Raw genomic sequence first — 12,864 nt, forward strand, 5'->3', positions numbered from 1 at the left:
GGATGGTGGAACGCCGGAATTACGGAATACCGACTCGCAACTCTCGATAAAGTTTTTCGGGTCCTCGTATTTTTTTCCGGCGAACTGCGGTGGAGTTAATTTAAAATTAAAACTAAAGGCCGGATTTCGCGTACTCGCGAAAGTCTCCGGTTGCCCTGTACACCGATCCGAGTAGTGGGTTTCGTTATTTAAAAGCACCGTATTAACGTTATCCGAATTAGGCATGCCGTAAAATTGGGGTGAACGTCTATCACTATAATGGGGAGCTGCTCCTACGCGCGTGCTACTCGCGTGATCAGTACTCCCGTAATTGCGTCTATCGCTAAATTCGGCGCCCATATTCGCGTTAAAATTCGGTTCATTATTGGTCGTGTTGCTTCTACGTACATACGTCCTATCGCATATCGGAGGTGACGGAGATGAATATGCACGCGCATGGGGGTCGGCGAACGCCACCGACGGCCTTGGCTGTGCGGCGGACAACCGCCGCGGCGCCGTAGCCGTTCCCCGTAAGTCGTGTTCAATCTCCGCTATACGACTATTAAGTTCGGCTAAATTCGACGAATCACGATTTGGCGAAATTCGGGTATGCCCGATTGCCCCACAACAGCCGTGGCTTTTCAGCCGATTTTCGATCGCGTCTTGTCGTGCATTGAGACTCCTCACAGAGTTCTTAATGTCGACTAGCGCGGTTTCGATTGACTCAAGGCGATTTTCGATACTAAATAGTTCTACTTCCCGCCGAACGTGAGCACCGGCGTTACCAACTTGGTGACTTATGTCCACCAATTGTTGTGTCGTGTCGGAAAAATGTTTGTTTAGCGGTGGCGCATCACGATTCGATAGCCGCGAGTTTACCCGCGAACTATTGTTCGAACCGCATTTATCGGCCGCGCCCGACAGTCTGTCACACTGGTCGTTATTAAAACAAATATTCCGAACTTCGTCGTCAATGTATCCGTCCCCGGATTCAACTACCGAATAGTCGGGAACACCCGTTCGGCGATTGTTGGTCCTGGGCGGAATACCTGCCGAACTGCACGGGTGCGTCGTCGAAACAGGCAATTGAAGAGTCTGTGGGTCATACTCGTCATCCAAAATGCACTGTTCGAGTCTTATAAGAATATCGTTCTTAGCACCCGTGCTGTTAATATCGCGTAACTCACACGCCGACTTAAGTTCCGCGATCGACATTTGAAAAATAGTTTTCGCAACGCTAGACATCGTGTTTTTGTTATTGTTGATAACCACAATATAAACAACGACGCTATCACACACACGACCCGGCTGAAATTAGGTACGATAACCGATACCCGATAACGACGGCGGACGCGATTCTGGCGCTATGCTTATCACGTGAGCCGACCCGTAGAGACGACTGGTTATCACCGGCCTAAAGTCTACTTGTGCGAGAACGGCTCAAAGTACCGCGTACGCGTGACGGGAAAATGAGTTAATTAGATGCGAATAAACGCTATCGTTCGGTAACCACCGAAGACCTGCTAAACCCGATAATAACCAATTTACTCTCTATTTCCGTCAATGCTGACACTCGTTGCCGGCCAAGTCGCACTTATCGGGGTCTTTCCTAACCAGCGAGCTAAATTAGTACTTTCGGTTTGGCGAAATATTACGTAAGCAGCTATTTTATGTGACACAAAATAAAATTTACTTACGGTTTCGCCGAACTCGTACTTAATCCGTGGTCTGGTATACGATTCCTCGGGGAGCCAATTTGTCACGTAGCACAATATAATAATAAAAGAAAAACGAAAAACGAAAAGAGAAACAACACCACAAAAGGTGTATACGATATTAGGGAACAGTTAATATAAGAATAATAAAAAAACAACCTGTCTTTCTTATAGGAATAATAATTATAATAATATAACCACCGGAGGTGCGGAGGCACAGCTGCACAAAAAAATAGGTATCACACGACAAATACAAAGTCAACGGAAAAATATATATATATATATAATAATGTATATATATCTGATGTAAAATAACTGTCGCGACAGATGCCGGTCTGCGAAGGGCGGCGGGCGGAGATCGATCGTAACGAACGGTTAACGATAGACAAAAACGCCGCGGGAGCTTGGGGGCTCATCGCCGACTCAGAAACTGGTTCGATTAATCGCTCGGGTGTCCCGATTGATTATCGAACGAGTGGTGATACCTAGGCAAGGGGGTCTAGCGGGTGAGATCGCGGTATTCGTGCGACACGACCGTGTCACCATGAATTTCTTTTAGTATTTTTTGATCCATTTTCAACATATTAAATATTTCATGACACGATTCATCAAAGTTAGTAAAAACCTTCTTAATTGATTTTAATGAAGATATTTCTAGTTGTGATTTTTCAGAAGTCCAATATTTATTGATATGTGAAAAGAGCCTTTCAATTGGTGCACTGGTCTCTGGAAGACATTAAACAAATTCACACAACTTTTCTAAATTAGTAACTAGAACAAGTTTTTCCTTCATAAAACGAAAAAACTCTAACCATCGATCTTCGGTTGAAGTATTATTTTTATTCCAATCAGTAAGTTTTTCTTTTGTTAAATACAATTTTAAGTGACCAATTTCATCAAATAATTGATCTTCATTTAAATTTGTACCTAAAGAATTTTTAAATGTTTCACAAGAAGTTGTTATTTGGTTCCAAGTAACAAGGTCATGCAAACAAATCCAAGAAAATAACTTTATATTGTTCATATTTGTAGACCATTTATTTAAATAATTAATACAGCTATAATAAAATTGCTAAGCCTTTAAAGAAAACTGATCATACACATCTTTATTTGGATTTAAACTCTGAAGTTTTGATAACAATGCTTTAACTTTACTTGGTAAAAATAATTCTTCTTTTCTAAGAGCTAAGATGTTAAGAAGTTTAAAATACTCTAATGAAGCTTCAGTAGCACATATTTTATCGCCTTCAATTTTTAAGATTGCTTGATGAAACAATGATGAATTTATGTGAATAAACCACAACCAAACTTCACCAACTGGGTTTTCAAAGATCTCCTTTAAAATTGTTGGACATTCTGTAGACCGAAAATATATTTTTAACGGCTCAAACATTTTAAAATCCTTTCAACAGTTGGCATAAGACTTAGAAATCTTGTTTTTGACAACATTTTTTTGTATTCTACTTCCACAGAATCACAAAATGTTTTTAATGTAGTGACTAGAACAGTGTAAATATAAAAATACTTATAAATCTTTACTACAATGACTTCAATATCAAAGGGTAATATATCAGTTGAATTTTGAAAACAGTTATTTAAAATATGAGCCACACATCCAACACCAACAATAGATGTAGAACAAGAATTAGTTAATTTTTATAACAAGTTGTTTTTACTTTGTCTATTTGGCCCACCAAAATTTGTGTTGGTGTTATCAGCAAATAAACCAATACATTTAGATACAATATCTACTTTTAATAAAGTATTAAATATATATTCATTTAATATTTCAGATGATCCACCTGGCAAATCTTTAAGTTCTAATAATTTGAATTGTATACCCTTATCAGAATCAAAATCTATCACAAGTAATGGTACAACTTTTATTTCACAATTATTGGATGAATCTACCATTACACTAAAATAATAATTTTTTTTAAAGCATTATTCAGTCTTGACTAAGCCTCTTTAACAAATACATTTGTAACAATTACTTCAGATTTATTTCTTCCTAGAGTAAATTTTGGTTCAAATAAAGTTGCAATTAGTTTTGATGTACAATCTTAAGACCTGAAGCTTTGCATGTGATTGATAGTATGGTAGGCAAAAGTTCCTTCCTTTGCCGCAATTAGTAAATTTTCTGAGCTTAAAGTGTTATCTCTAAAGAATTTAGTTGCCATCCTACTCAATGAAACGGCATTTAGAGCTAATTTATATTTCTTTTTTGCTAAATGATTTTTAATACTACCGTGACCACTATGGCACTATTTGAAATATCAATTTCACTTTTACATATTTCACAGTAAACAATGTAAATGGAAAATGAAGTTGGTTTCAAAAACGAAAATTCTTTTTGTAAATTACTATTAAAATGACACTTTCTGCGAGGCGGACTCATCTTAAAATTAATTAAAAACAATTAACAAGTACAAAATCTCAACAATAATTAATTGTAATCATTAAAATTATTATCATTAATTAAGATACCAACAGCTTTGGTAATTGAGATACCTGAGGTGTGGTAATAGATAATCACTGCGATAATAGATTGTTATTATTATGCATCGAGGTAGATCTCGATGTTATTATTTTTATAATATTCATGAAGACTATATTATTATAGTCTTCGTGATATTATTATTAGATAGTATCTAAAACTGTGATTACAATATTAACACTATCGTCTATATCACAGTATTAAAACTTTTTTTTTGACAACAGAATTTAAGTAATTTTTTCCATTTGGAATTATTAAATTATTAAAAATAAGTACATTTAAGTGTACTTCAACCATTTATTTAGGACAGTAGGACATGTTACCAAAAAACAATACTGTCCTTATAAAATAAGTACGTTTGGTCACCATAGATATATATTATCATTATATCATATTGAATATAACTAAATAACTGCTATAGTATTTATTATTATATACTAGTAAATTATTAACAATATTATTCATATTATTATTATTTATTATTTACAATTATTGTTATATAAATATTTTTTACAGATGGAAACATGCTGAATGCACAATGAGAATTGCAATAAATGATCAGATAGAGGACCAAACACTAGTGGGCTGAACGATTTGATTCAAGCTTTTTTCGATCACTTTATGAAAGATTCGAAGAAGAAAATTACACAAATTTGATATGTATTATATTATAATATAACTTGTAAATTTTTTTCACAGTTTATAAATTATAAACTGTATTTATAATAAGTAGTGGAAGGAAACTATTCAATAAATAATAAACTTTAATTACAATATTTTTTCTTTTTTCATTTAAAAATAATAAATTTATAGGTTAAAATAAAAAATATATGTATAAAAATTGATATTAGAAGTTAGTTTATAAGTGGTTTTTTTAAAGTAAAGGTAATATTTTATAGATAGTGAAAAGAAAAATGTTAAATTCAATAATTTATGAATTTTTAAAACATTTTTTTATATTAAATACTAAATCCTGTAAAATCATGTCTGATAATGAATTAAAATAAAATTGTAATAGTTCGTACATGAATGAAACTTTTGACAAACATGAATTAAATGTTTTAGTTTCAATAACAGAGTTATTTAATGTTCTTCCCAAAAGAACCACCCATAAGAGGAGATTCTTTAAGATTATCTAAATACTTGATGAAAGCTATTTTTTTTTCTTCTAAATCATGTATTGTCACATTATCAGCTTGCAATTGTTTTTGAAAACGTGAATATAAATATCCTAAATCTGTTATAAAGCATAAAAGTTTCAATTTTTCATAATCAGTGAGAAATTTTAAAAATCCTGTTGTAACTGATTTAACTTTCAAGTCTTGGGATAATTCTAATATTTTAGTAAAATATTTGACCAAAATGTTCCAGTTTTTTAAAATTCCTAAACATAAGCTGTATGTGAATTCTGTCCATCTAACTTCAAAATAATATGGTAAACTAATAAATTTACATTTTTCTTCACTGGCAATTTATTTTAATTCTTTGGTGCGTAATGGGGATTGGTGAAAATAACTTGATATGGATACACATGCTTCTATATTTTTTTTTCTTCAACCACGTTTGCTGTTAATTTTTCCCATACTAATGAAGTGCGGTGCACAGAACACCATATTTTTATCAATGGTAAACTTTTATCTGCTCGTTCTTTTTTAAGGATAGACCATAGTCCATTTTTTTCACCTGAATTAATGGATGCACTAACAGTTACAATTGAAGACATTAAACCTAGTAAGTCATCCCATGGTATAATTTGATTAACTGCTTTTCTAATTGCATCATAATACCCTCTGACGCCTCTAGATTCTGGTTCTTCAAAGCTTAAAAAATTAATTCAGGATTGCCTTCACTAGTCACTATTTTAACTAGTACATGAATGTTATCAATTTGATTTCGATCAACAGACTTATCTACTCTAAGTGATACAAAAATACAAGACTTTAATTTCTCTGTCAAGTTTGGTTGATCTGCTTCTACGACAACTTTATGGAATTTAATGATTAATAGGAGTAATATATTGCAGATCTCCGTCATTAGGAACAAATGGAACAAACTCATCCAAAATATTTAATTTATTTCTTTTTAAATTGGCTATTTCATTTGATGGCCATGACCATGCACTATATGTTCCTTGCTTGGCATCATTATAAACTGTACATAAAAATTTTGATATTTTTTTAGCTAATTTTTGTTTTGAGATAGTATCTTATTCATTGGACCATTAGTAATTTTATTAGAAACAATTAATTTAATTTATTTATCTTGTTTTAAGCATTCAATGTGTACTGTAACAATATTTGGGTACATGTAACAAATATTGCATCGTACTAATTTTCTACCCTTAATCTTATATATAAAAATGAATCGCAAAATGTGTTGGTAAGCGCATAACTCAACAACCCCTGGACCGATTTGGCTGAATTTTTTTTTAAATTGAAGAGCTCATTGCGGAAAAGGTTCTTACGGACGAAAAATTTGAAAAAGTTATCAGGTTTGAGAAATATGACGATATGGTGATGAAATTACAGAGGTGCCATCTGTCCAGCAAATAGTAAACTAAATTATTTTTGGTAGTCAATGGCAACCATTTAAATAAAATAAATAATTTATTTAAAATGTTATAGCAAGGTTGTTTTTAATAATGAAAGCAAATAGACGTACAAACTAAAATCGTTGTCATAGTAAAAAAGAAATTAAAAATCTAAATATATAAAAATGGAGACAAAAATGTATAAGACAATGTATAACTGTCACTGCAGTTCAGCAAGAAAATAAACTATATTAATGTCGCTATTGATTATGATTGAATATAATAGTTACAGATCTGTTGTTATATTTTGTTAAAACCATATCAACAAAAAAAAGAATTAGCGAAATAAGTCAATGTTCATTGTTCACAGTAAATTTCAAATTCACAGCAATAGACTAACATAACAAGTTATACTAAGTTTTATTGTTTTACCAACAGGCAACAATACAAAAACCACGAGATGGCACTTTATTGTATTTTACCCACTGTAGTAAAAAAAAAAATCAAAAAACTTTGAAACTTAAGTGTTAGAAATTATAAACTTCTTATACACATCTCGCGGGGTCCGCAATCCACCACGTGTGGATTGCCTTCATGATAATATACTGCTCTCATAATCATAAGAGAGTCTCACGGCAACGGTAAGCAGAATGAATATATATTATGACTTGTAACTCACTGACTGATAAACGTAGAGCCTGAACAATGATAGATCGATGCTTACAATTTACACGGTACATTCGTAAAATCGTATCACAAATTTAGTGTGTAATAAGAAAGCATTTTACAAAATTCGCATATTAAAGTGGTGCTTTCACAAGATTTTTGAGAATCAAAACAGTTAATGAAAATGTCTAAGTTTTGAACACCGTTAAACCGAATAATAAATAACAAATTAATCAAAATTCGAATCATATTATATAGAATTTGCATTTTTAACGGGCAACGGCCAACGAAGTGCACGGGGTCAGCTAGTTTCATTTATTTTTTCAAAACAACTATGATCTGAATTAATTGTAGTAGATGTTTTACTACATTCTGTTTCCACTAACACATCAGTTGTTTTATTAGTATCTACTGTATGAACATTAGATAACTCTGAAATAATATTTATATTTTTAATACAATTTAATATTATGCATAATTAATATAAACAATAAATTATATGACAGGCAACATTGATTTACAACATTATTGTACTATTATGAATTATATACAGGGTGTTCCAAATTTCATGTGACAGCAGATTTCAGCATGACGTCCTTAAATTAGAAAAAATTGAACTATGTGAAAAGCTTTTTAAATCACATAAACAAAATTATTTTGATGTTAATTTTTTTTTTTTTTTAATTGGAACGGGGAGGTTTGAGGGGTAACTTTTAAAATTCATATGGGAACCTATATTTTTGAAATATGATTCATGTAGGGTTTATTTTTTAATAAATTTTGATGTTTCACTCGTCATTATGCATCAATAATTTAAAAAGTTATTTACATTTGAGTTTTGAATTAAATTTGTTAAATGCCATTAATAAAAATAATAATATATTTTTGTGCTTCTGTCATACGCCGATGCATTGTTGTACAACCTTTATAATCTGTACAGATAGTGTACAGGTAATTAAGGTTGTAACTATTAATTTATTATAGTATAAAACGTATGTTTAGTATCTTAATTTAGTTTTATATTACATGGGTAAAATTGATAATAATTAAAAAAAAAAGAATAATACTATAATATTATGTATATTACATAATTGTACTATTTATAATGCTATCATTGAAACGGTTTTTATCTTTTCAATAATTTTACATAATACTTATTCATTTATTATTCATATAAAATAAAGTTATAAAAAAAGGTCATACAGTAGATAAATAGGTAATTATACAAAATTATTGTATAAATTATATTATACAACATACAATTATGTATACAAATATATTTTTTAATATAAATAATAAATAATAACATAACTACTTTCAAAGTTTGTCTGAATCAAGTTAATTTTAGATATAACATTTCTAAACACTATAAAACGACAACATCGGTTTCAAAACCGTGTATGATTAAAACTTCGCGTTCAGCGTAATGCTAAATTATGCATAAAAATCAAATAGATTTTGAAAGAACATTACCTTTTCATAACATTAAGATATGATCAATCCAATATTAAATTATAATAACTAGGGCTTAGATGTTGTTAAATTAATTAAAATATATTAAAGACGGTTATGGCTAGACTAAGGTACTTAAAAGCTTTAAAAACAGACAAATAATAAAATGATCAAATACATACATAATATGTACACTAAAACAATACAATTTCGACTGAATTTATTTAAAAATTTATTTATTATTTATTTTGTATTATTATTTTTTCTTTTTTTTAATAATTATACCCACGAACTACCAAGGTTTATAGATAATAGAGGTTGCCGCATTTACAAATTATGAAATTTTAGGAGTGGGAGAAACCACACAGTGACGTCAGCCGAAGTACAAAATGCCAAAATGTATATTTATTAAGTATTAACGTTCAACTGCTGTATTCGGTCACTACTCACGTGTTTTCTATTGTTCATTACATTTCATTTTTTGTTCAATCCACGTTTAGTATTAAAAAATATTAAGACATGACAACAAAATCATTAAAACCCAAAGGTGGATCATGTTGTGCTGTAGCAACATGCATTAATTATGCTGGAAAGGTGAAGCGAGATGGAAATACTAATAATATATCATTTTACAGGTAATAATTATAATAATATAAATAATTTAATACTAATTAAGTTAATTATAAATGTAAATTCAATCGTATGTATAAAATAAATATTATTTTGTTTGAGAATGAATCCTTTGTACCTACAGTTTTAATTTATAAGTTGCAATATTTTTAATTACTCAAATGAAATGACCAATAGATACGGCAATACCTCAAAAATTGTTTGCTCAGTTAGCATACTTTCAAACAAAAATATAGATTTTACTCTAATTTTTAGATTTCCAAAAGACCCAGAGCTACAAAATAAGTGGGCTCTAAAGTGCAGAAGAGGAGATAGTATGAATCCTTGTTTATCATATATGTGTTCTGAACATTTTAGTGATGATGCATATGTTCGAGATCTTAAAGCCGAACTCTTAGGTAATTATATTTTTAATTAAATTACCTCATAATGACAATATTTTTATCAAATTGTTTTAATAATTTTAGCATACACTCCTAAATTTTGTAAATTAAAACCTGATGCATTGCCTACCCTAAATTTACCAGAAGATTATACCCACAGTAATGTAGCATCAACATCATCATCTAGTCGTAGAAGTAGAATGGAATTAAGAAAAAAAAAAACAGGTGATTATAATTATATTATGTTATCATTAATTACTAATAAATATTTATATTATCTAAATATAATTTTATTATGGCTTAATTTTGTGTTAAAATAAATCATTTTAATTTTTCATAATTTAAATAAGTTGAATATATATTATATTTTTTTTTTATCATAGTGTTTTTATGTGTTATAGGATCATGATGATTTAATAACTTCAGTTATGAATACTGATACGAATTGGCCTTCTGATGTATCTAGTTCCACAGTAATGATTGATGATGATTCCACACTTCCACCAAAACCCAATTATGAACAAATGTACAACGAACTACTTAAAATGTATGAAGTCTTACAAAATGAATCTAATATAAACTCTCATAAACATGAACAATCTAAAAAAGAACCTGTTATTGATTATCAAAAAATCAATCAATCTCTCAGATCCTCAAAACAACATTTACAGACAGCAAACTCACTTTTAACAAAAAATAAAAAAGACTGACAAAAGAAATTAAATTGCTTTCTAAGAACAAAAGTCGTGCGGTTGATGTTGAAGCTAAAAAATATTTATCGGCAATATTTTCTAAAAATCAAATAGACTTGATAATGAAAAAGAAAAAGAAAGTTCACTGGACTACTGAAGACATTTCAAAAGCATTTACTTTGAGATACTTCAGTAAACGAGCCTATGTTTACGTTAAGGATGAATTGCACTATCCTTTGCCTGGTAAATTATATTTATTTTATTAACTTTGTTATTTCATTACAGAAATAATACTATAATTTAATTATACTTAAATATTTTAGGACTGTCTTCTCTCCAAAGATGGGCAAAAAATATAGACATGCGAAATGGTATTCTTGAGGATGTATCAGAATGATGCAGCTTAATGGTAACACATTACAAGATTATGAAAAACTCACCATCTTAATGTTCGATGAAGTAAAAATATCCAGTACTATGGAATATGATGTACTCCGTGACGAAGTTGTTGGCCCCCATAGTCAAATGCAAGTGGTTATGGCTAGAGGGATCGCATCACAATGGAAACAACCTGTCTTTGTTGGTTTTGATCAGAAGATGACAAAATCTATTCTTTTCAGTATTATTGATGGACTGGATCAAATTGGGTTCAATGTTTTATGCTGCAAAAGTGATTGTGGGGGTGGAAATGTTGGTTTATGGAAAGCATTGGATGTTACCTATGAAAACCCTGTATGCTCTACTCCAAACGGAAAAGAAATTGTATTTATTCCTGATGCCCCTCATATTTTGAAACTAATAAGAAATTGGTTATTAGACACCGGATTTCAATTTAATGAACAGCTGATCAACAAAAAACCATTAGAAAGTTTAATTAAACAAACATCAACAGAAATTAGTATTTGTCATAAGCTTAGTGAAGAGCATTTAACCTGTGAAGGACCTCAGCGTCAAAAAGTAAAATTAGCCTCACAATTATTGTCTCATACGACTGCAACAGCTCTTTTACATTACAAACCTATTGACGATACAAAGTTACTCAATGATACTGCTAATTTTATCAAACTAGTCAATAATTGGTTTGATTTGTGTAATGTTTCTCATTCAAATAACCATCGGACCCCTTTTACAGCTCCTTATGGATTATACTTGGATAAAAAAAATTCACTATTTGATAAAATGTACAATACATTTTTGTTTATGAGATGCAATGGAAAATATAGTCTTCAAATTTTCCAAAAAGCAGTTCTCATGCACATAAATGGTTTGAAACTTCTTTTGAAAATTGTTTGCGATCATGGATTAAAGTATATTTTATCTAGTAAAGTTAATCAAGATGCACTGGAAAACCTATTTTCACAATTACGGACTAGGGGTGGGTTAAATGACCATCCATCTCCTTTGAATGCCTTATATAGACTTCGTATGATAATATTGGGAAAAACTCCCGGTGTAACTTCTAATCAAATGAATACCACTGATAGCAATAATGAAGAGTTTTTATTAGCCAAAACCATGAAGAAAATTGATTTGAAAATAAATTATGTTTCTGAAAATATTGATGACAGTGAAAATTCTACAGATACAAATAGTGATAATGAGTCAATAGTAAATAACTATAACAAAATTGAAATGGTTCAAGATGCAGTTGAATACTTGGCAGGATGGGTAGCTAAGACATTCAGACTCAGATTTCCTGAGCTTGGTTCAACAACAACAGACAACATTTAAATGAAAGCTCCCATGGACATGATTATGGGATACTTCAATGGATAAATCACTTATCCTATGGTGGTTTAATAGTTCCCAGTGATGAATTTAAAAATAATATTTTTAGAATAGAAAGACTTTTTAATAAAATAACCAAAAATAAAATTCCTGAAGGACAAGGAGTAGGTAGTTAAAAATTTAACAAAAAAAATATTTAATAGAATGGAAATGCCTGAAAAGTATTATCCTGTTGTGCAGAATATATAAAACAAAGGATTCTCATACGAATGAAGTATTTAAACCACCACAGTAATTTACTCACAAAAAAAAGAAAAGCTAAAGTAAATCTACAACGACTTCAAAAACTTAGAAGACTTATGACATAATTTGTATATTATTATTATGTATTATTAATTATTATAATTTTTGTATATATTATCCTATTTTATGTATTATTTTGTATATTAAAATAATTTGTGAAAATAATAGTTTTAATTTTTGTAATTGATTTATCTGTAATGTACTTAGTACAATAGTACCTACTCTAAATATCAACAGAAAAATTATAACACACTACATATTTATATAGGAGTTTTAAAGAAAGTATTCA

General features: G+C 30.2%; 1 protein-coding gene and 1 long non-coding RNA gene across 2 annotated transcripts; both read left to right on the forward strand.

Annotated features, from left to right (window-relative positions):
• The first annotated feature begins 4,584 nt into the window (after positions 1-4,584).
• On the forward strand, positions 4,585-4,966 carry LOC126553620 (uncharacterized). Its single transcript, XR_007606565.1, has 2 exons — positions 4,585-4,631; positions 4,708-4,966. It is a non-coding gene; the product is annotated as an uncharacterized LOC126553620 (long non-coding RNA).
• Positions 4,967-9,131: 4,165 nt separating this feature from the next.
• On the forward strand, positions 9,132-11,693 carry LOC126553619 (THAP domain-containing protein 2-like). Its single transcript, XM_050208764.1, has 5 exons — positions 9,132-9,474; positions 9,725-9,867; positions 9,937-10,077; positions 10,254-10,787; positions 10,868-11,693. The coding sequence occupies exons 1-4, from the start codon at positions 9,359-9,361 to the stop codon at positions 10,259-10,261; spliced, it is 408 nt and encodes a 135-aa protein (XP_050064721.1). The 5' UTR covers positions 9,132-9,358; the 3' UTR covers positions 10,262-10,787; positions 10,868-11,693.
• Positions 11,694-12,864: the final 1,171 nt, after the last annotated feature.

This window comes from Aphis gossypii, unplaced genomic scaffold (genome assembly GCF_020184175.1).
Source record: "Aphis gossypii isolate Hap1 unplaced genomic scaffold, ASM2018417v2 Contig00281_ERROPOS243947, whole genome shotgun sequence".
Lineage (NCBI taxonomy): Eukaryota > Metazoa > Arthropoda > Insecta > Hemiptera > Aphididae > Aphis > Aphis gossypii.

Coding starts and splice junctions, on each gene's coding strand:
- LOC126553619 (XM_050208764.1), top strand. CDS start 9,359: ATGACAACAAAATCATTAAAACCCAAAGGTGGATCATGTTGTGCTGTA. Junction 9,475..9,724: donor AATAATATATCATTTTACAG/GTAATAATTATA, acceptor TCTAATTTTTAG/ATTTCCAAAAGACCCAGAGC. Junction 9,868..9,936: donor TCTTAAAGCCGAACTCTTAG/GTAATTATATTT, acceptor TAATAATTTTAG/CATACACTCCTAAATTTTGT.